The sequence below is a fragment of the Scatophagus argus genome, chromosome 3 (genome assembly GCF_020382885.2).
Source record: "Scatophagus argus isolate fScaArg1 chromosome 3, fScaArg1.pri, whole genome shotgun sequence".
NCBI lineage: Eukaryota > Metazoa > Chordata > Actinopteri > Scatophagidae > Scatophagus > Scatophagus argus.
Genome location: NC_058495.1, coordinates 3574483 through 3595365, shown reverse-complemented (window position 1 = coordinate 3595365; position 20883 = coordinate 3574483). Strand labels below are relative to the sequence as shown.

Here is a 20883-nt window from a genome sequence, read left to right as displayed (position 1 = left end):
TCCTATTAGTGACCTGTAGCTATTAATGACTCTTATATAATTACAGGGGATGGAAGATGCTGATAAGACAGTACAAGAGCAGGCAGCAGGAAGGAATAAGAGCTGAGAGTACTGTATGGAAGGACTGAAAGTAGGGAATTACAACAACAAACAATAGTAAAGGTATGGAGGGAAAAAGAATGGGAGGCAGGAAACAAAGGAGGTTTTTTCACTACTGCCAACAGTAAAACATAGAATTCAATAATGGGCAGGAGGAACAATGTGGTAATAACTAAGCTAAGTGCTGGATCCCTGTGCACTGAAACATGGCTGGCCTTGCTGAGCAGAGGTGGAAGAAGCACTCAGATATCATACTTAAGTAAAAGTACCACAGTGTAGAAATACTCTGTTACAAGTTAAAGTCTTGCACTTAAATTATTATTTAAGTAAGTATTGAGTATCAAAATACACTTAAAGTAAAAGCGCTTATTATGCATGCTGAAATGTTTCAGAATAATGTATATTCCATTATTTTGCTTATGAAGTTTGAAACACTAAAGTTTAATCTTAATATGTAAAATTACAAAATAATTGTTTTGTTGATTACAGTACAGTTGAAGGACGAAGTACAATATTTACTCCTTAACTGTAGCGGAAGTATAACATAGCAGAAAATGAAAATACTCAAGTAAAGTAAAAGTACCTCAAAATTGTGTTTGAGTACTACTACAGTATTTGTGCTTAGTTTCCACCACTGTTAGTAAGCAACGGAATGGAAAATGTATCATTTGAGAGGCAGAAACTGTGTCTCGTGCCTGAATATTATCAAATTAAGGTCTACAAATGATCTATGAAGGCCAGCAATACGGTTTTGCCACACGTGTGGTCGACTGACGAAGAAGAAGACGAAGAAGAAATAGTGCTGTGACGTAGGACGCAAATACGTGCAGCGTAACGATCGTTTGCGTTTGGGAGCGCCATTGGAAGTTTGAAGAGGGTTAGATATTTTTATGTTTTAAAATTAACAGCGAACAATAATTTTTGACTTTTGCCCGTAAGTGGTACAGAACGCTTTTATTGCATAGTACAGGAGTCCAGCCATTTCAAGGGTTTGTCTGTGCTTAACCTACTGTTTGCTCTGTCTTAATTAGCAACAAAGCTAACCTTATCAGTAGCACTGCTAGGCACAAGTTCCATTCATTCGCTGGAGCTGGCTGCAACGTTGATATAGCTAACGGTGTGTGTTTGAAACTTATATTAGATATGGTAGCAAACTAGCCGTTTGAGACAGTTCTGCATTTGGTAATACTATCGCTTTATGAAACGCATATGACGGTAACTTAAGAGCAGCTAACGCAGTAAAGATATTAATTGTTGACATTGTGTCTTCTGTTGCAGCCATTTAAGTTGTCACTATTGACGGCCTGCTTCTGGTCAATCTGGCCCATCATGTATCGTCCTAAACCAACTCTGAAGGACCGACAGCACCTCTACAAGCTCATCATAAGCCAGCTGCTGTATGATGGATACACCAACATCGCCAACAGTCTCATTAATGAGGTCAAGCCAGAGAGCGTAGTGTCGCCCTCTGAGCAGCTCATGCAGCTGGCAAAGATCGGTAGGAGTTGTTTTATTCATGTCCGCATGTTTGAGCAACGTGTGATGGTTCGAGATGCCCTAACTGTACAATTTTCAACTTTTTGTAAGGGATGGAGAATGATGACAGTGCAGTTCAGTATGCCATTGGGCGCTCGGATACAGTGGCACCTGGTGTGGGTATTGATCTGGAATTTGATGCCGATGTCCAGACCATGTCTCCAGAGGCATCAGAGTATGAGACCTGCTATGTAACATCCCATAAGGGTCCATGTCGTGTTGCTTCATATAGTCGGGATGGACAACTGATTGCCACTGGCTCTGCGGATGCTTCAATCAAGATCCTGGATACTGAACGTATGCTGGCCAAAAGTGCCATGCCTATTGAGGTGAGGCAGAGGTTAGACCAGATTATACAGAAGTTACACATTTTTCATCCAGTAGGCTGATGTTTACTGTTCTGTGTATGTGTGTTTCTTTTATACGTCAGGTAATGATGAATGAGACAGCACAGCAAAACATGGAGAATCACCCTGTGATTCGAACGCTGTACGACCATGTGGATGAAGTCACCTGTCTCGCCTTTCATCCGACAGAACAGATTTTAGCTTCTGGCTCAAGAGATTACACGCTCAAACTTTTTGACTACTCAAAGCCCTCCGCAAAAAGGGCATTTAAATATATACAGGTAGGTTTGGGAAACAAATTCTGTTGAAAGTAGAGATACAAAGTTATATTGAAATAGACCACACTAACATAAATAAGGCTCAGAAAATCTTAATTTTATCCTGGCTACTGTAATTCTCTTATCATCCAAGCTTCTCTTAATCTGTTTACCTGCAGGAAGCAGAAATGCTGCGTTCAATCTCCTTCCACCCTTCAGGTGACTTCCTACTTGTGGGAACACAGCACCCCACCCTCCGTCTCTATGACGTCAACACCTTCCAGTGCTTTGTGTCCTGCAACCCTCTGGACCAACACACAGACACCATCAGTGGCGTCAGCTACAACCCCACCGCCAACAGCTACGTCACCTGTAGCAAGGACGGCAGCATCAAGCTGTGGGATGGCGTCTCCAACCGCTGTGTGACCACCTTCGATAAAGCGCATGACGGGGCCGAAGTCTGCTCTGCCATCTTCTCCAAGAACTCAAAATACATCCTATCAAGTGGCAAAGACTCTGTGGTCAAACTGTGGGAGATCTCTACAGGCCGGACGCTTGTCAAGTACACTGGTAAGGATGATGAAAGTGTCATATGTTAAAACTGACTTGAACAAATTATGCTGCACATTTAATATTTTAGGACAGTTAGGTACACAGAGCACCTTTTTAATTACACCAACAACAGTAGACAGTCAGTTACACGAGGTAACGTCTTAGGCGGTCCTAACTTTGGTGTTTTCAGCATTGATAAAGTGGCTTATGGCCTTGAAAGAAAAGAAAAGAGGTTTACAGCCTCAGTTAAGATAAGAAATAGCTCTGTTCATCCTAAAAAAAATTTGTTATGTGCCAAAGATGCTCCTTATACAAAATAAAAATGTGTAGACCCGCATAATCTATGTTGCAAAAGGTGGGAGGGAAACAACTTTTAACTGGGAGGAATTATGGAAAATCAGCTGGAATTGCTGTTGTTACTTGCTTCAGGTGGACTGTCCATCCATCCATCCAATCCATGCAGGGAAACTACAGGGAGGAAGTACATTAACAGACGCACAGTGTAGATAAGTAATCTTAGACACTATTCACATTATGAGCATTTGCTATATACAAAGCAAAGCATGGGAAAGCATTACAAAAGATACTAAATAAATACTCTATACACTGAACATAAGTGATAACTATAAAAAGTGTTAAGAAAAGAATAATCACAATAAGGTAAGCAGATGTGAAAGTTGAAACAAATAAATTAATAGAACAAGTGCATTGGGACGAATGGAGTCAGTTCAAGTATCTTGCGTCTGCAGTAACAGCAGCATCAAACGCACTTCTTTCAAAATCTAAAAGTCTATTCAAAACATGTCAGTTAGGGGTTCACTCAAGTGCACAACATAATCAATCCTTTTTGTGCCACCACAAGATGTTGTCCATTTCTTGTTGTATGGAGCAGTCGTCAACAAACAGACATTGTTTGGAGTTTTGAGGGTTAATGTCTCTGGTGTTTATTGCTCTGTATGGACCTTTGTGGAGAGCAGTGCCCCCTAGCCAAGTAATGAAGAACTGCTCTCATTTGAACTCTTGAGCAGCTGTGAAATGTTGGCTCAGAAATTCATTATAATTATTTAATATTCTAGATAAATATTATTCATTGCAATAAGTGATTCATTGTCTTGTTACATCTGATTTAAATAATATTGTTAATGTAAATTGTGTGAAATTTATGAAGGGGGAAAAGTGTCAAAGTTTTTAAATGAGAAAAAGGTAGAAGCTGCCACTGCTGATGCACAGTGAATGCAGAGATTTGTTGTGTTGTGTTGTGTTGTTCCTTACCGTTTTCTCACACATCTTACAGCACATCACAGAGCAAATGTTTCATCACACTGACGTAATGAACGTGTGGGCGGTGTGTTCCAGCTTCCGCAATTACTGTTTCAAAAAAAGCCTACAAGTTCAGTGAATGATGGTGTCTTCTTCAGTGTCTTCATTTATGTTCCACTGTGACAGGGTGACATGATGTTGTTGCTTCATTGTGTACATTTTTTTCTTTGTCTTTTCTTAGAAAACAGGTTAATGATGTCATTGCTTGGGCTTCCTTTCAGTAACAGTAATTATAAGAACCAGCAGAAGCAGCATGCTCTTTATGTACTGGTAAAGTGGGAAAGAGTTGGAAAAGTTGGTACTTTGTGTTGTTCCCAGTAGTGCTCCTTGAGGCCTGGTGAGCAGTTTTATTATCGCACATCTTGGGGGATTTTTGTACTGTCAGTGTGGACTTTCACAAGTGTAATGCATGGTCAGTTAGACAGACGTCAGGTGACTGATTTAAGCAGCCAGGACTAAACACCTTGCTACTCTGGCAGTATGTTTAGGATTGTTGTCCTCAGACTGGGCCTTGTGGCCTAAATGGATATAATCCTACACTGGTCACACATTGTGGATGTGAACACAGAGCTGGATGCAAGCACTGAACCTTACTGTCATTCTTTCATTCAGTTCAATGTACAGAAGTGTAAAGCAAAGGAACGATGAAGACTTGACTGTGATTGTTGTCTTCCACTCTCTTTGCATCACTGCAGTGAGTGGCTGAGGTGTTAAGCCTGTTGCTGTGTAGCTACATGGTCAGAGCAGACACTTTTATCACCATGTAAGAAACTGAAGACAAACCCATCCATCTATTGCCACTGTTTGTTTTTATTGACAGCTGGCTGTATGCAATATGGTTTGTGCAACCGACTGACTGATGTGGTGCAGGTGCAGTTACCTGTCAGTACCTTTTTCCTGGTCATGTACTCGTCATGTTGTATGACGAGTTGTAGCTGTGTTTCAGGTGATGGAACAAAATGCTTGTTTCCTCTACTCTGCCTCTCTCTAATGTTTCATTTCGTTGTGTAGCCGATTATGTTTACTGAATCTAAATGAGCTCAGATGACATTTTATCTGTGAGTGCTTCCTCATCTGTACCCATGCCCGATGCTGATGTTTCTTCAACACTTGAGCCATTTCTTTCTGTCTGAGTTAGACTGGGCTAGGTCTGGCTGATAAAACAATCTCGATAGGGGATCTGACAAAGATTTGTTGACAGTTTTCCTCGATATGGAAACACCATGAGTTGGTGCCAGCCAAGAAGGAAAACGCAACAGTTGTTCTCCTGAAATCACCAGAAAAGCTCCCGTTCCCGCAACCACACCATTATTTTGATAAACTACAAAGACAAGACAAGTTGACTTGCATTGTTTTAAGATAGAGGAGAAAGATGTTCACAAATGTGTTTTCACATGTAATTTTTACATCCTTTCCTGATGTAAGCAGATGGATGTAACTAAATACAACTTGCACCAGCACTGTACTGATTTTTTTTTTTTTTTTTTAGGTACTTATACTTTACTTAACTTTTTCAGTGTTCTCCTCCCTTTTACTTCCACTCCACTACATTGTTTAGGCAGATATAGTACTTTTTAGTCCATTACATTTACTTGACAACTTTAGTTACTTGTCACTTAGCAGATTGAAATTATGCAGTGTTGATAGGCTTGTACTTGTGTTATGTAACCAGTCAGGTAGTGTTGTGGATGGGACGCTGTTTGAGACCACAGAGTGTAGCACATTTTTATATCAGTTTATCAGTAAAGAGAAAATTCACTCGTACCAATAATCTGAAAAATGCTGAGTATCTGACCCAACTTGAAAGAGTTGGCTGGAGACTGCATTTTCAGCCAACTCATGGAACTAACATTTGCTTATGTAACAAGCTAGCTCTTACCCAGAGACAAATGAGACGATCTTTTGTATCTATGGGAAGTCTGCCACCGTTATCATTGTAAACGGCATAGAAAACTGCCTTTTTACAAGACAGGAAAGCCTGACAGGCAGGGTGTTAACCATGAATGAAAATTACAGTATTCTACTCTGACTGGATTCAAGCAGTGCGGTCTTGATGATGAGTGAACTGTGTTTCTGACATGTTAAACCTGTGCACTGTAGGTGCGGGGTTGAGCGGCCGTCAGATGCATCGTACGCAGGGCGTGTTCAACCACACAGAGGACTACGTGCTGCTGCCAGATGAGCGTACCATCAGCCTGTGCTGCTGGGACTCGCGCACAGCCGAGAGGAAAAACCTGCTGTCTCTGGGACACAACAACATCGTGCGCTGCATCGTCCACTCGCCCACCAATCCCGGCTTCATGACCTGCAGCGACGACTTCAGGGCCCGCTTCTGGTACCGGCGTACCACCACAGACTGAGGCGCATCCATCTCGTATCACTGAGAGCCAAACGGGATGCTGGACTCTGTTGTCTCCATGACCTTGGTGAACTCACCAGCTTTCCTCTCATGTGCTGTGTCTTTCACTGGTATTTCGTTTGAATCGTGCAGTGGAATTTGTCGGACAGTGTTTGAGGAAGTTGTAATTTTACCACCTGATGAGCAAAGAGTGAGGGCACTACTTCTTTAGATGTCTTCTCTTTTTCATAACAACATTCTGTGAACTTGTGGACTTAACTTTTGTCTTATTGAATCAAAAGTCTGACCTTTAAAACTTCTTTCAGTACTTGGAAACTTTAGTTTTAGTATCTCCTCACGTTTTTCAGCTGTAGGCTTTCAGTGACAGAAGAGGTGGCTTCTTTTCCACTTTCCACTTTTGTATTTTGTCAAAGTTCTTTGCTGTAATTCAAATTTTTATTAAACAATTAATAGAAACAAGCCTTTTTTTCCCCCTATTTGACAGTGAAAAGTCCCTGCTGAGAGCTCATAACCACAGCTATGGCGGCATCCTGTATTTATTTTAAGACCACAGTTGTTGCTGCAAAAAGTTAGCAACCTGTGGGGAGTACAAATGGGCAACGATATGCCACAAAACATGCATGTAGCGCCACTCTGCCATAGTGGCTTCTGGCTTAAGTCAGAAAGTAGTAAGAACAACTTTGTACTTTCAGTATTGGTTGAATTTTCTGTTTTCAAAATATTCTATTTTTAAAATACTTTCATGTTTAGTGACTTCCTCAAAAAAATAGAAAAAAAACTCATCAAAGATCCCAATTTCTACTGTGACCCGCACCCTGAAAGGTCACCCTACCCCATCACTCCTCTGCATTTCCCAACCCCCAACACAACTCGCCCAGACGCTGCTGTCTGTGTTGTCCAGACAACAGTCAGGAAAGCCAAAAGAATTTGTACCTCAAACAACTGCCCAAAAAAGAGGAAGTGAAGTAAAATGATAAAAAAAATTCCTCAGTTAGTTAGAAAAGTAAACTAGTGACCAACAATGTAGTTCTGCTTTATTAGAAAGATGGAAGGTAAAGAGTTGCATGAAGCTGAGAAGCAGAGGTAAAAAAAAAAAAAAAAAAAAAAAATCAGAGGTGGGTGGGGCAGATGTAGAAAAGAGGATGTTTCTCTGGCCAATGGGGCTGCAGGAAAGCAACTCTGTCAATGACATGAAGTCACTTTCCCCGCCCCAGAGTGTAAAACAGTCTGGCTCTCAGTGACAGCTCAGACAATATGCTTATGAGAAGCACAGGAGGAGTAAATCCCCAAGAGTTTTCACACACACTCATGGTTGAGATGGCTCATTGAAAACTGACCCTCTGTGGACGGACTTATTTCTCTGTGTGGACCCTGTACGCAACTGCTGAGCAAACATGGTGAGTGCTGCAGCTGTTCCACTACCTTTGATTTTAAAATGACTAATTCAAAATAACTTAATCATAACTCAGTCAACATTTATGTGTGCTTTACAGTTAGTTTGATGCTGTGATGTCTTCTGAGCGTGCTCTGTTGCGTACTGTTGGCCGTACAGAGGAATGTCCCAGTAGACCACCTGCTTGGATTTCACTTAAACTTGCGGTGTCAGCTACCACTTATTTCTACTCTCAGCCCCTCTGACCTGCTCTACTGTAGGTTGTAACCTGAGAGGGACAGAGCCGAGAGTGAAATTTTATGAGCCTCATTAACACACAAGCCTTTGGAAGTGAGATTATCAGCTGAGTCAGCTCAGAAACAGACAATTGGGACGTTAAGCTTTCTTAAATGTGATTCTGTGCGTCTTTCAGCATTCAAACAGCTGATCAAACTCTCGGCATGTTTGTTTCTGAGTTCCAAAGCCTTCTGCACGTTTGTTGCTGCTCTCTGTGTGTTCTTTTTGTTTAGTGGATCTGCTGAGTGAACCTTTTGAATTTTATTTATTTATTTATTTATTTTTTCTGAATCTGTTTGCGGCAAACAAGAAACTACAAATGGGATGTATTTGCACCATTTTCTCTTTACAAGTTTGAAAAGGCCCTCCAGAGGTTTCAATGGGAACGCAAGGCCAGCAGCAGATGGAAGAAAGATTGATCTTAGAATTGTCTGACTCTTCTTCTGCAGTTTCTCTGCACCTTTGTCAACTTGTTATTTCATGACTAAAACAGCAAAAACTCTGCACGGCACTAGTTTTTTGTTTTTTTTTCTGACTGGGGGCCTACAAGATCAGTCATTTTTTGTTGGGGGGTCTTTGGATGGAAAAAGGCTCAACATGACTAATGTATAAACAAACCATGATCTTCCCAGATCCAATCTGATATTCATAGTAGAGGGAAGAGGTATGCGTCATCCTGACATTTTCCCATGCAAAGTGACAACTGAGCTCATCTTATTCATTGCTTCTTCTTGAGAAAGAGAAAAAAGCAGACTGGTTTGGCTGATGACTAACAGTCAGTTTAAGCAATCTAATTTCCGTTCTATAAGGTTTGTTTTGTATTGGAATTTATGTCTTTTTTAGTTCAGAGAGAGCTATTTTGGGATGCCTTATGTGCCGTGTTGCAGTCTACTTTTATCATCGGAGAGCAGAAGTCGGCATTCATGAGGGCTTACACAGCAGGAGGCTGTTCTGGAGAAGAGGCAGCATCTTCTTCACATGTCCTTCATGTTATCCAGCCACTGTGCGTACGTGCTGAGGGTTATTCATCCACCCCATCTTCATCCTGTCAGCCAAAAATATTAAAGACATATGCAAACTTGGGCATAATAATAATAAAAGCAATAAAATAAAATAATGGAGTCAGTGGCCAGTAGAGTTAAGTCTTTGATAATATGTAAGGTATTTATAAATGAATGGATAAATGTTAATGGCTTTCAACAGTGTTGGGGCTTTCCACAGCTATGTCTGAATTCCCATTTAGAAGATGGGGGTTCGTGCGGTTTTAGTGGGAGGTTTAACAGGGCGGATACACAAACTACCTTTTAAAGCTGCTTCAATCACTATTTTTGTATGAACTGATCAAATGACTGTGTAATGTGATGGGTGTAGTTCGTGGTTACAAACCCACAGAGAAGGAGTTGTTGGTGACTTTTAGATAATTTCTTTAAGTTTTACAACCTACATTTTTTTTTTTTTGTTTTTTTGGGGGGGGGGTTTGGTGTTGCAGCTCTCAACAGTGTCGTTTCCGTCCACAGCCACAGAAGTTCTAGTAAAGCCATTGTGCCATACCTTTCCAGCACCAACCACAACACAGACAAAGTTAGCAACTAGCTGGAGTGGAGCATTTTTGGCAGCCATAAAGCCAGTTTGTGAGACCAAAACAAAGCGTAGTGGTAATATAGGACTTACATTAAACAAGTGGACTCAAACATGACTCCAAATAGGTGCTACTCTTGTTTTTCTGTCTGCCAGTTTGCTTACATGTTCGCTACATCAAAGTTATAAGGTCACAATATATGGGTGGCAGGTTTTTTTTACAGTGTGTTGCTCTGGCAAGTGGTCAAACTATTACATTCCAATGCCAGTGATACTCAAACCACACAGCCCATAAAGCCTGTTGCTTTCCATTGCACAGATAGTGATACTGCTTTAAACGTGGTGTTTGATGCTTTAAAGCATAGCTCCCAATCACAGCAGTACTCTGGTGCTCGAGCACCCACCCATGAAAGATACCCTGGGGAGTCTCCTTGTAACCAAATTTTACATTTAGTGTTCCTCACTGCATCGTGTAACCTAACAGAACATTGAGTTCAACATATTCTGGCAAATCAGTCTTTAATATAAAATGTCTCATTACTGGATTTAAAAACAAAGGTATACTGAGAAATTGAGGAGATTTATCTGGCAATCACAGGGTTAATGAACATTGTGGGAACTCACCTGGCAAAGGCTTGAAAGTAAGACACATTTTCATTTATAGGAAAAAAGTCCTGCACTGCAGGTTTAAGGCCAAGGCTTGTTTACTTAACTATTTCACCTTTTCCTGCTTCTTCTTCTCATAGTTTCCATCAGAGTTTGCTCAGTTGTCATAATGTGTCATCATTTGTCTTCACCGCCTTTGTTGTCACTTTCCTCTGATTTGCAGAGATCGATGTATAAAAACAACTGCTCCACACCACCAGAGGTGGTCAAAAATTCCACAGGGTACCTCGTACGTGATCCATCAGATTTCCTGTAAACCGCCAGTGTACAGACTCACAGAAAATGCAGAATTTTTTTAACGTTATTAGCAAAAAGAAAGTGTTCTTCAAATGAATTTAAATTCACAATCTGTAAAGATACTGCGTGTATGTGTGTCTGTTCGTGAGGTGAAGACCCTACAATGATCTGCACTGTCCCTAAGAATGGTCCATATTTGGTTGATACAATCTCACCCTCCTCCATGCTCCTAAACATGAGCAGCTACAATTTAAGTAACAAGATGACAAAAGGCAGAAGATGAGACAGAGGAAGTGTGGGTATAAATAAAACACTGTGAGGAGTGAGATAAGTTCCTGTCACCGAGCAGTGAGCCTGCAGTCCGCTCGTTATCTGCTGCTGCTCACGCTGTTCAGTCTGTCATGTGAAGAAATACGCTGTCCTCTGGACGATTAAGGCTACAGTATATTTATTCTCATACTGCTGTTAGATACAGTTAAAGAAGTTAGACCTCTTATTTTAAAACAATCTTGTAGTCTAATAACCATAATCATACACTGAAATGAAGCTGAATCAGCTATTTGTTGGCCATCTTTCATACTTCTCTAAAAAGTCTGCACATCACTGCACCAGTACTCTTATCTCCTAGACTGTTCTTTGAAAGTCTGCTGCAAAGTGGTCATTAATACAGCACAATGTTAATTTGTCAGAGAGTGAGGAAGTCCAAAAATGGGACATAACATCAATAAAACTGAAACTGAACTAAAATATTTCTTCATCCATATAAAATCGTTAGAGGCAGAAAATACATACTGTGTGTTTACAGCTCAAAAGATGTCCTGATTCCTGCGCTGATGCACCAGTTTCCCATAGTCCCTTGCACTATGAAAAGTCATCTACCTCATGTCCTTTGTCCCATATGTGTAGTTCTTCTCAAATGAAAATATTTTATAAGAAACAAACTTTCAATTCGGTTATTTTAAGATTACCAGTAGGCTACATAATCTTATCAAAGTAAAGCAAATGTTAAGATCTCCATCCTAAAAAGCATACAATAATCTATTGGAGATTATATTAGCTCACCTTTCTTTAAGTTTTTTGTTTAGTGTTGAAAATATTAAATCCATGTATTGTTTATTTATTGATATGCTGTAGTTAGAAGAAGATTAGATGTGGAATGTCGATTGTCCAAAAAAAGTCCTAGGAAGTTTTCATCATTCGTGTGTGTTTTCGTATGAGATTTTGACATAGTTCTCACCAGTTCCCATACAGGAAATACCAGGGCAGCTGTAAGCGAGTCAGTGTCACTGCCACAGAGCATGAATTTGTCTCCACAGCCTCCTCGTGGATTTGTTTGGGTTGGAGAGAGGGTTTACAAAGATGATTTTCCATAGAGCACATCTGAGGATCGTTTAAAAATGATAGAAACGATCGTCCAGGAAAGAATTCCTAACATGTCAGAAGATAATTTACTGGGATACCAAATCTGTCTTTCAGTGTTTTTCTCTCTGTTTTGTCTGTCTGTCCCTGTCTCTCCTCTTTGTCCCCCCCCTGCCCCCAATTTTGTATCTAAGATACTGTGGGAAACTCTAATATGTCATATTTACAGGCTGACTTCCTGTCCAAATTCAAGAAAAGAGATTATCTTAACTATGTGTTCTCCTTCATTTTGAACACCCTGCTCCCACAACTCGATCTAGGAAAATGAACATTTTTGCTAAATTTTAGTGAACCTTTAGACACGTGTGACAGATTTGTTCACCGCCACCATGGGTGCTGGGCCTGGCATGTGTCTGAATGTGTAATGGATGAGGTGCTGACCTGACCCCGGGGGTCATGCCCAGGCTGTCAAGGGGGCAAAAGGTTAGAGTGAACCAAGACGGTGTCATTCCCACACTGGGAACCTCTTCCTGGGCCGGTTCCTTTTCTAGTGGGACTGGATGCTCTAATTATGTTGACTGAGTAGTGTGCCTCTACAGGTGCTGTCTTTGTATATGGTAAAAAAACATTTGCAATTATCCAACAATGTCAATCTTTCAGAAGTGAGGATTTTTCTTTCTTTGGAGCGGTTAAGAAATGCTTGAACAATGCACATCGGTAGCTGCAGAGTAGCTCCTCAACGGCATGACCCAGACAGAATAAATAGTAGATTAGCTTCCAAATCTGAAAAGTGAAGCCAATGCGGAAGAATCACTCAAGATATTTTCCCTACTCTACCTTTTTGTCCAGATATTATCACAAAACTGAGACGGCAACAGTCATTACCCCGATCTCAAGGATTTAAAACCATAGTCCATAAACCAATAGGTGACGTTACAGTGACTTATTATACAGTTTATGGTATGACAGTACCTTACGATATTAATCTTGGCAATCCTTGAACAAATATAACTATACAATCTATGTTGTTGAATTAGTTCTGACTCTTCAAATGCAAACGTTACTTTGTCCTGTTTTATGTCATTCATCAAGCATAAATGCCAAACATTCTCTGGTTCCTGCATGTCCAATGAGCCTGCTTCCTGCTTTGTAGAATGAAATTATTTGGACTTTGGAGTGTTGGAATGGCTGGTATGGTTGGTATTGGTATTGTTGAAAGTTGTTATTTGGCATTTTTTACTGTTTTCATTTTGTTTTGTAGACTAAACAATCAGCTGACTGAAACAACTATCAACATATCAATTAACGATCGAAATAACCAGCGATTACTTTTGTGATTGGTGTGAGGGTTTAACACGAGTCAAAAATACAATGATCTTCTTTCTGGCTTAAAACAGAGACTGTCTAGGAAACATTGAACTGTATTGTTCTGATTTGAGATAGCTAAGATGGGCTTGATGTGGCTTGATGTCGCCTGCTGCCTGAACAGAAGCTCCTATCTGGGACCTTTAAAAGCACTTCTTGCTTTGTGTCTGACCGGCCAATGTTAATTTGTGAACAGCACGGAGCAGACGGGAGAGGTAGTGACAGCTGTGCGGCTGAAGCGCTGAAGGCCAGCTGTCAGAGGGGCTGATCTGCACAAGCAGGCGTGTGCAGGAATCCAAAAGAGTCACAGCTGAATCTGACTTTGTAACTGTACTCAGTGATCAACATGCAGACACAGAATCAGGGACTGCAGTAAACACAGCACAAGACATGTGCTTCACTCAGGACAAATAACCTGATTTTTTTTTTTTTTTTCTTACGTTGAGTTGTAGCGTGAAACAATATAATACTTGGTAAATCTGAGGTTCAACAAAAATCAGGTCATGGAATAAGCTGTGGGTTGAATGTGGCCCATCTCAGTCACAAGCACTGAAACTCGACAGGCTTTTTACAAACACATCGTATCATGACCTGGATTATTAAAAAACCGTAACACAACCAGAGTTTTCTGACTCACATACTGATGATTCCAGGAACAAAGCACAACAACATAAATCTTGCTGGTACGGTTGCTGACTGTCATTTGACCCTATGCATTTTGCTTGCATGTCTGTAGCATGACCCAGAGGATTAGGCATGGAGTTTGCTGAGGCTTGGTGTGTGTGTGTGTGTGGATGCCGAGGGCGTTAGCCACAGTCTGCTGCAGTCAGTGTGTTCCACAGGCCTGCATCCCAACAGGTGCTGAGTGTGTTGTGCTCTGATGGTGAATGGGCTCTTTGTTGCAGAGGATTCACCCTCAGAAAGAGAGAGAGAGAGAGAGAGAGAGAGAGAGAGAGAGCAGAACCCCACACACACATTGGCTGAGGGTGTCTGTGTGTGTGGTGTGTTTGCTTCGTCCAGCGTCTGTCTTGGTTTTGTCTTGGATCTGTCTTTGTATGTATCAGTAGTGAAATGTCACCAAGAACTCAGGAACTTCAATACAATGTAATGATATTTGAGTATTCCCATTTTATTATTGTAGACAGCATAAAATTCATAAAATATATTCTGTTACATAAGATATTTCATGGTATGAAATCCTCTGTTGACACAGGCAACTCATTGACATCTTGTTTTCTCTTGTAACATATATATATATATATATCATGTTATTCCACTCTCGCAGTACTCGCAGTACTGTGTAAAGCTCAGGCACTATTTTTACAGCTGCGCTCTGACAATTTGAAGTTTTCCTCATCTTGAAATTTGCTTTCCCTGTTCAAGTTCGATTTCTTTAATGTCATATGCACAAAAAATGGCACCCAGGAGAGAAGCACTGCTGCGGTGGGAGTGTGGTCAGTTTCTTGAATCGTCTGTGTGGTGTTTTGTTGGGGGTATTTGGTTTGTTCAAATGAAGCAGCACAAAGTAAGCTGTGGGTGTTTTGGTGACAAACGGGTCTTTGGTTTCCCTTTTTTAACAGAGTTCTTTGGGGTTGAAGAATGTTTGTCTGCACAATACAGTTTGTAACGAATGACCCACCAGACAGTCAGTGAGCTGTATGGGCTTACATTTTTAAATGAAAAGGCCATTTTTGGACTTTTATTATCAAGAGGAATAAATAAAGAATGTTCATGTTTATTTGCATTCCAATTTTATTACAAATATCCTGAGTTCATTGCAGTGTTGGGAATCACACTGAACTGTCAGCTGAATGTTATCTTGCTGCTCTGTCAGTCACCATTTTGTCGTGACAGTAGAATGTGCCAAAAAGAAAAAAAGTGAAAATAAGCGTCATTATGACACACCGACAACACAGTTGGCTGAGATAAGAGTGAACACTAATTTTTCTGTCATTACTCAGAACGTCAAACCACAGCTTACTGACTGTGAAGACGGCTCTGCCTGGCGGTTTTGGAGACCAGTTTCATTGTTCACAGCTTGTTTCTCATAATGACGACAAGAGCCACCACGGCAAAGTGGTTGACAGCGAAACAAAAGGAACTCTGACTGTTGCTGTATGCAGCACAATCTGATTTAATTTGTCACATACAGAAAAGAGCATGGAAGTTTAGAAGCTGTGCCACTAGGGCATGCATTCATAATAATCAGTGATCATTCTTCAATTGCAGAGAACGTGACTGAGTCAAAATATGCAGTGAAAGAGGTTTCTTTTGCACAATTCAGTGTGTTGTTGTGATGATGAGATAGGATGCTCACAAGTCTGCAAGCGGAAGCTCTGAAGAAACTTGTTTTCCATTTACCTCTTTGTAGGGAGCACAAATAGGAAGTGAGAATAAAGAGCAAAGGAAGATGTCATTCAAGATGAATAAAGAAAAAACAACAACTCTACTTAGGTTGCTTCACAGTCACTCTAACAGTAAGAATGACTGTCTGACAACTAGTTGTGTTTATCATAATTTATAAAATGACATTGTGAATCACTGGACAAGTCAGATGCTGTGCGGGTTGTAGCAGTATTTTGCAAGAGGAAATGTTGTCATAGGCCCACAGCAACAAAAAAAGAATGAAAAAAAAGTGCATTACATTCAAGACCTGTGCAATAGATGGTATCAAAACGAGATTCAAATGCTTCCGTCTAAAAGTAGAACTGTATAGAAATTGACCGGGTAACTGTGGCAAATGAAAGATTTTGTCTACATGTTGATTATTTAACTTTTGAAATGTACAACTATGCTTTACTTCCTAATCTTTATTTCCGTTTTGTGTTCTCTTTATTTTAGAGCAAACTTGCAAAAGCTCTGTATGACAACACTGCAGAGTGTGCAGATGAGCTGGCCTTCCGAAAAGGGGACATCGTCACAGTGATGGATCAAAATGTGGCCGGCACCAGTGGCTGGTGGATGTGTTCTCTTTATGGCCGGCATGGTCTTGCCCCTGCAAATAGACTGCAGCTTTTACCACAAACTGGAACCACTGCAGGCTCCCTAAGCCATGACACAGAAAAAACCAAACCGACTGATGCTAAAACTGACAACAGCGTGCAAAATATCTACCAGATACCCAGTGTTCCCCGACCCTCCAGCAGTCCAGCCTACGAACGCATGGACATGATCTATAAAGTTCCATCCACTCCTTTATCATCTTCAAAAAATCCAGTTCCATCAGCACTCCAGCACAGCACAGAGGGACCTGAGGCAAACATGGTACCAAAAGCTTTTTCTATAAGCGTGCCTTTATCTTGCTTTTCTCAAAAAGACAGACTAACAAATACATTTGGTAGATGTTGGTGTCTACTGGTCTGAGGTCAAAGTTAGTTCTTTTCTTTGGGAAGTATTCACTCTCATGATTAGAGATGTATACTGCTGCAGAAATGCAATGCTGTGAAACCCCTGCTGGCAAAACAGCTTACAGATGGGGACCCGGGGCCTCTCCATGGGGACAGGCATGCAGCACCGGGGTCTTTATGGGCCTGTAAAAGACAAACAGACACAGACTTCAGACACTTTTAACTGCAAACAGCAGTTCATGCCGCCAGGGACCCTAGAAAGACAGAAGTGTCTGTACGGGTGCCGGTGCAGCAGAACTCGGAGCGAAATATACCCACATGTTCACCATTTCCTCTCCTGCTCCGGGGGAGTCCTCTTCCCTTCTGCAGTAGCCACCTAATATTCAATGAGCAGCATGGTTTCTATTATAGAGCTGTGTTAATGGGTAAAGTGTATACATAATGGGGTTCTCTGGTACTTCCAACAGGCTTCACAGCAAACACTGTCCCCATAAATGCATTGATGTAGAGGTCAATGGAGTATATGCAGCTTTGATCAAAGCAGTGCAAGTGTTGCCACTCAACCTCAATGTTCCAACCTGTCTGTTTTGTCTGCAGCCTTCATTCTTCAGCATGGTGTCAGGTCCAAAAGGAGAAGTTTACGATGTCCCAAGCCAAGCAAGAAGAGCTTCTGTTTTTACTGTGAGATCCTAAAAAAAAATTACACAACACAGTGCATTAGAGGTTGTGATGTTCTGCCACTGGCATAGGTGCTGGTCTTATTTTATTGTTGTGATGTTCTATTTGCAGGCATCAACAACTCCCAGACATAGGCCACGAAAAAATTCGCTGCTTCCAATTTCCCAGCTGGAGAAAAGATTTGATTCTCCAGAGAGTTCAAGGTGTGGCAGTTCAGGGGACTCTTATGTAAGTCTCAGACATTTGGAGGGATTAATGAAGCAAGGAACTGATGATGGGCCGCCTTTATATGCTGTCTTTCACATTTTCAAGTACCAGTTTTCTTTCTGTGTAGCTGTGATATTAACAACATTGTTCTTGTGCACAGGTGTATGCAGTTCCACCACCTTTGCCTCAGGACCCTAACTATGATATCCCGGTTCCCTCAGCCAAAGAAGCCCCACAGAAAGGGATTGCTGGATTCAGCACCCTACCCAACCCCCGCAAGCCTGAGTGGATTTATGATGTGCCCGTGGGTCCCGAGAAACAAAGCCCACCCCAAGGCTGCTATGATACCATGCCCTCCAAAGCTCATGCTTGGCCCATTCAAAGAGACAGTACACCTTCCTCACTTTATGATATACCAAAGCCCAGTGCTGTTGACGTCCCGAGTCCACCCAAAGTGCTGCCAAGGGTTCTGATTTATGACAAGCCCCCAACTCAGAGGCTCACAGATGAGTTGGGTGTTTGTGACCCCCCCAATAGTCATATACCTCTAGAGTGCCGGAGTGACTCAAGCAATGCTCATGAACTCAAAAGGGTGCGTCTTCAGCGAATGAGGAACTTCCTGGCCTGCACATCTTTCCGTGACCTTCCAGAAAGTGGGGAGTTGTTGGCACAGGAGGACAGTGAGCAAGGTAGAATCTTACGTCTCTCTGTAGCAGACAGTCAAAGAATCAGTACAGCTTCCAGCTCCTCCACCAGTTCCTGTGACTCTCTGGCTCTGAGCTCCTCTTCTCCCGAGCCTCTGCGAGAAGTGACAGTAAACCAGGATGTGGCCTGCCGCACACTTCTGGACCTGCAGGAGTGCATTTGCAGGGCTGTGCCATGTCTCATGGAATTTGTGAGCAGTAACTGGAGAAGCAAGGGACATCTGGAGAAACACCTAAAGGAGATCAAAGATGCAGCAGAGGGGATTGCATGTTCTCTGACGTCCTTCCTGAACTTTGCTCTTGATGTTAAGGGCAATGCTCGCCGTTTGACTGATACCAACCTTCAGACAAGGCTCTATAAACAGTTGTCCATTGTAGAAGACTCAGGTGTGATCCTTCAGCAAACAGTAGGTGCTCTAAACATGGCTGGCTGGCCTCTCAACACACTTTGCCAAGACCCAGGGCAGGTCCAGACACCGGACCAACTGGAGCGCTTTGTTATGGTGGCACGCACTGTTCCAGAGGATGTCAAACGTCTGGTGTCAATCATCAATGCCAATGGCAAACTTTTGTTTAAAGCCCCTCAGAAAGATCCAGAACCTCTCAACACCACAGGTCAGCCAGAGACAAAGAACAGTCCTGATGGAAATGAACAAGGAGGGGACTTAGAGGAGGACGACAATGACTATGTAGAGCTACAGGTGATAGCTCCTTATCTTCTATTATAAATATTATATGTTATTATGGTAACTGAATGAAGAGCTTTTAACCTAGGGAAGACCAAAGCATACTAATGTGGTATTTTTGATACTGACTTTTCCTCAGACTAAGAATGACTTTGCGAAGCAGCACAAGGAAGTGCAGAGAGAACCAAAAACTAATGCCACACCAGTCTCCAACAAGGCACAGGTGAGTATCACCATCTCCTAACACAATGGATTTGTTCCTACTTATGATGAGCATGATGAAAATAAAATATATCTTTTCCTTTGGGTTTAACATATTCCTTGTTTGTTCACCTTGTTTGTTCCATTTCTCCACTGCTCAGGCTGACAACAAACGTCACTCCTTTGAGTCTGGCAGCGGCACAGAGGAACTGAGGTCATCCTCCCTGTCAGAGCATTGCCGGCTTTACTTTGGTGCTCTCCAAAAGGCCATTGGGGGATTTGTGGTCAGCCTTCAAGATGGCCAGCCACCAGAAAAATTCATCTCACAAAGTAAGCTGGTGATCATGGTGGGCCAAAGACTGGTGGACACCCTGTGCAGGGAGGCCCAACGTACAGGCTCCAACCAGAACCTTCTGTGTAAGAGCAACCACCTTTGTGCTCTCCTGAAGCAACTGGCTGTGGCCACCAAGAAGGCTGCACTGCACTTCCCAGACAGGGAGGCTCTGCACGAGGCTCTAGAGTTTGCCAAAGAACTGGCCCAAAGAGCACAGCACTTTCGGATATCGCTTGACCTCTGAGAGTACTCATACCAAGCATGTTGATTTGTCTGTACAGCAAAAGACATTGTTTTATTCATCAGTCATTTATCAGTTTCCTTGTCTTTCAGCTGATAAGCAATTATTTTCAAGCATCACTGCTTTTTGCTCAATGTTATCATGATAAATGTAGGTAAACTGTTAATAATGCTAGAAAAAGTTGCTGGAATGAGCACAACAATTAGAATATCAAGCTGTGTTTGTGCTAAAGTAAAAGACTTCAACATAGTGGAATTTGAAAATTGCACATTTGGGATACTGTACTCAAGTCAGTATTAAAATGCAGTTATAAATATAAAGTATAAAATATAGTTTGTTTTATATAATTTACAATGATTTTATATTCTCTGAATATTGTTTGTTATATGGATGTTTTAAGTATTTTATTACTTTGTTGTGTAAAATTTACATTCTACAGGGTAATAATTTGATACAGTCTACTTTTTGTGAATATCTGTGTAAATATTCTAAAAAAAACATGTTATGCATTCCCAAACTTTTCTTAACAAAAACTGAGTACAACACATGTTGGATTTTTAATGACATTAAAATTAGAAACTGAAAACTCTTTGTCGTTTGGTTAATGAATATCAGATGCATGCACGAAGAAAACAGTACTTAATCTGCAAGGATATTTATTTAACTGTCACAGATATATAAATAATATGCATAATAATAATGCACAATAATATAAACGTGAAAGGCCAGTTTACTAGTCACAAAGAGTGGAGTTTGTCAAACAGTTTAACTGATTTCTGAGCTTCAAAATCTTCTTGCAATCAATTACAAACTGGGGGCATGGAGTTGGAAAGATGTGGGTGTTTCCAGTAAAGGAGGATTTAAGATGTCAAAGGTTGCAATATGGAAAATGGAAGATTGATTGTTTTTTTACCCATACTAGTTACTAAAGATGAGGTGATCTTGTCTAGAAATCTATCTCTTGTGAGCTCCCCAACTTTATGAAAGTACAATTCCAAAAAACAGTGGAATTTTTTTTTCCACTTTACAGATTGTAAAGCCCACTAAGACATTGTGATATGTGATTTTGGACTATATAAATATCACTGAGTTGACTTGACACTGTGCCATGTCTAAAGGGAGACCATTGGTCTGTCATTAC

The 20883-nt window shown here is 41.2% G+C and overlaps 2 protein-coding genes across 5 annotated transcripts; both read left to right on the top strand.

Moving 5' to 3' along the window:
* The first annotated feature begins 820 nt into the window (after positions 1-820).
* cstf1 (cleavage stimulation factor, 3' pre-RNA, subunit 1) lies at positions 821-6929 on the top strand. 4 transcript variants are annotated; one of them, XM_046381738.1, is made up of 6 exons: positions 821-976; positions 1378-1597; positions 1687-1964; positions 2066-2263; positions 2419-2809; positions 6212-6929. In XM_046381738.1, the coding sequence occupies exons 2-6, from the start codon at positions 1429-1431 to the stop codon at positions 6469-6471; spliced, it is 1296 nt and encodes a 431-aa protein (XP_046237694.1). In that variant the 5' UTR covers positions 821-976; positions 1378-1428; the 3' UTR covers positions 6472-6929. The 4 variants fall into 4 exon arrangements, with proteins under 4 accessions (XP_046237694.1, XP_046237689.1, XP_046237703.1 ...); XM_046381733.1 differs by having other exon boundaries at positions 834-981; XM_046381747.1 differs by having other exon boundaries at positions 890-1033.
* Positions 6930-7573: 644 nt separating this feature from the next.
* On the top strand, positions 7574-20645 carry cass4 (Cas scaffold protein family member 4). The gene is made up of 7 exons (XM_046381720.1): positions 7574-7867; positions 16186-16608; positions 17289-17372; positions 17481-17597; positions 17737-18981; positions 19106-19189; positions 19329-20645. Exons 1-7 carry the CDS (start codon positions 7865-7867, stop codon positions 19743-19745), a joined length of 2373 nt encoding a protein of 790 aa, XP_046237676.1. The 5' UTR covers positions 7574-7864; the 3' UTR covers positions 19746-20645.
* Positions 20646-20883: the final 238 nt, after the last annotated feature.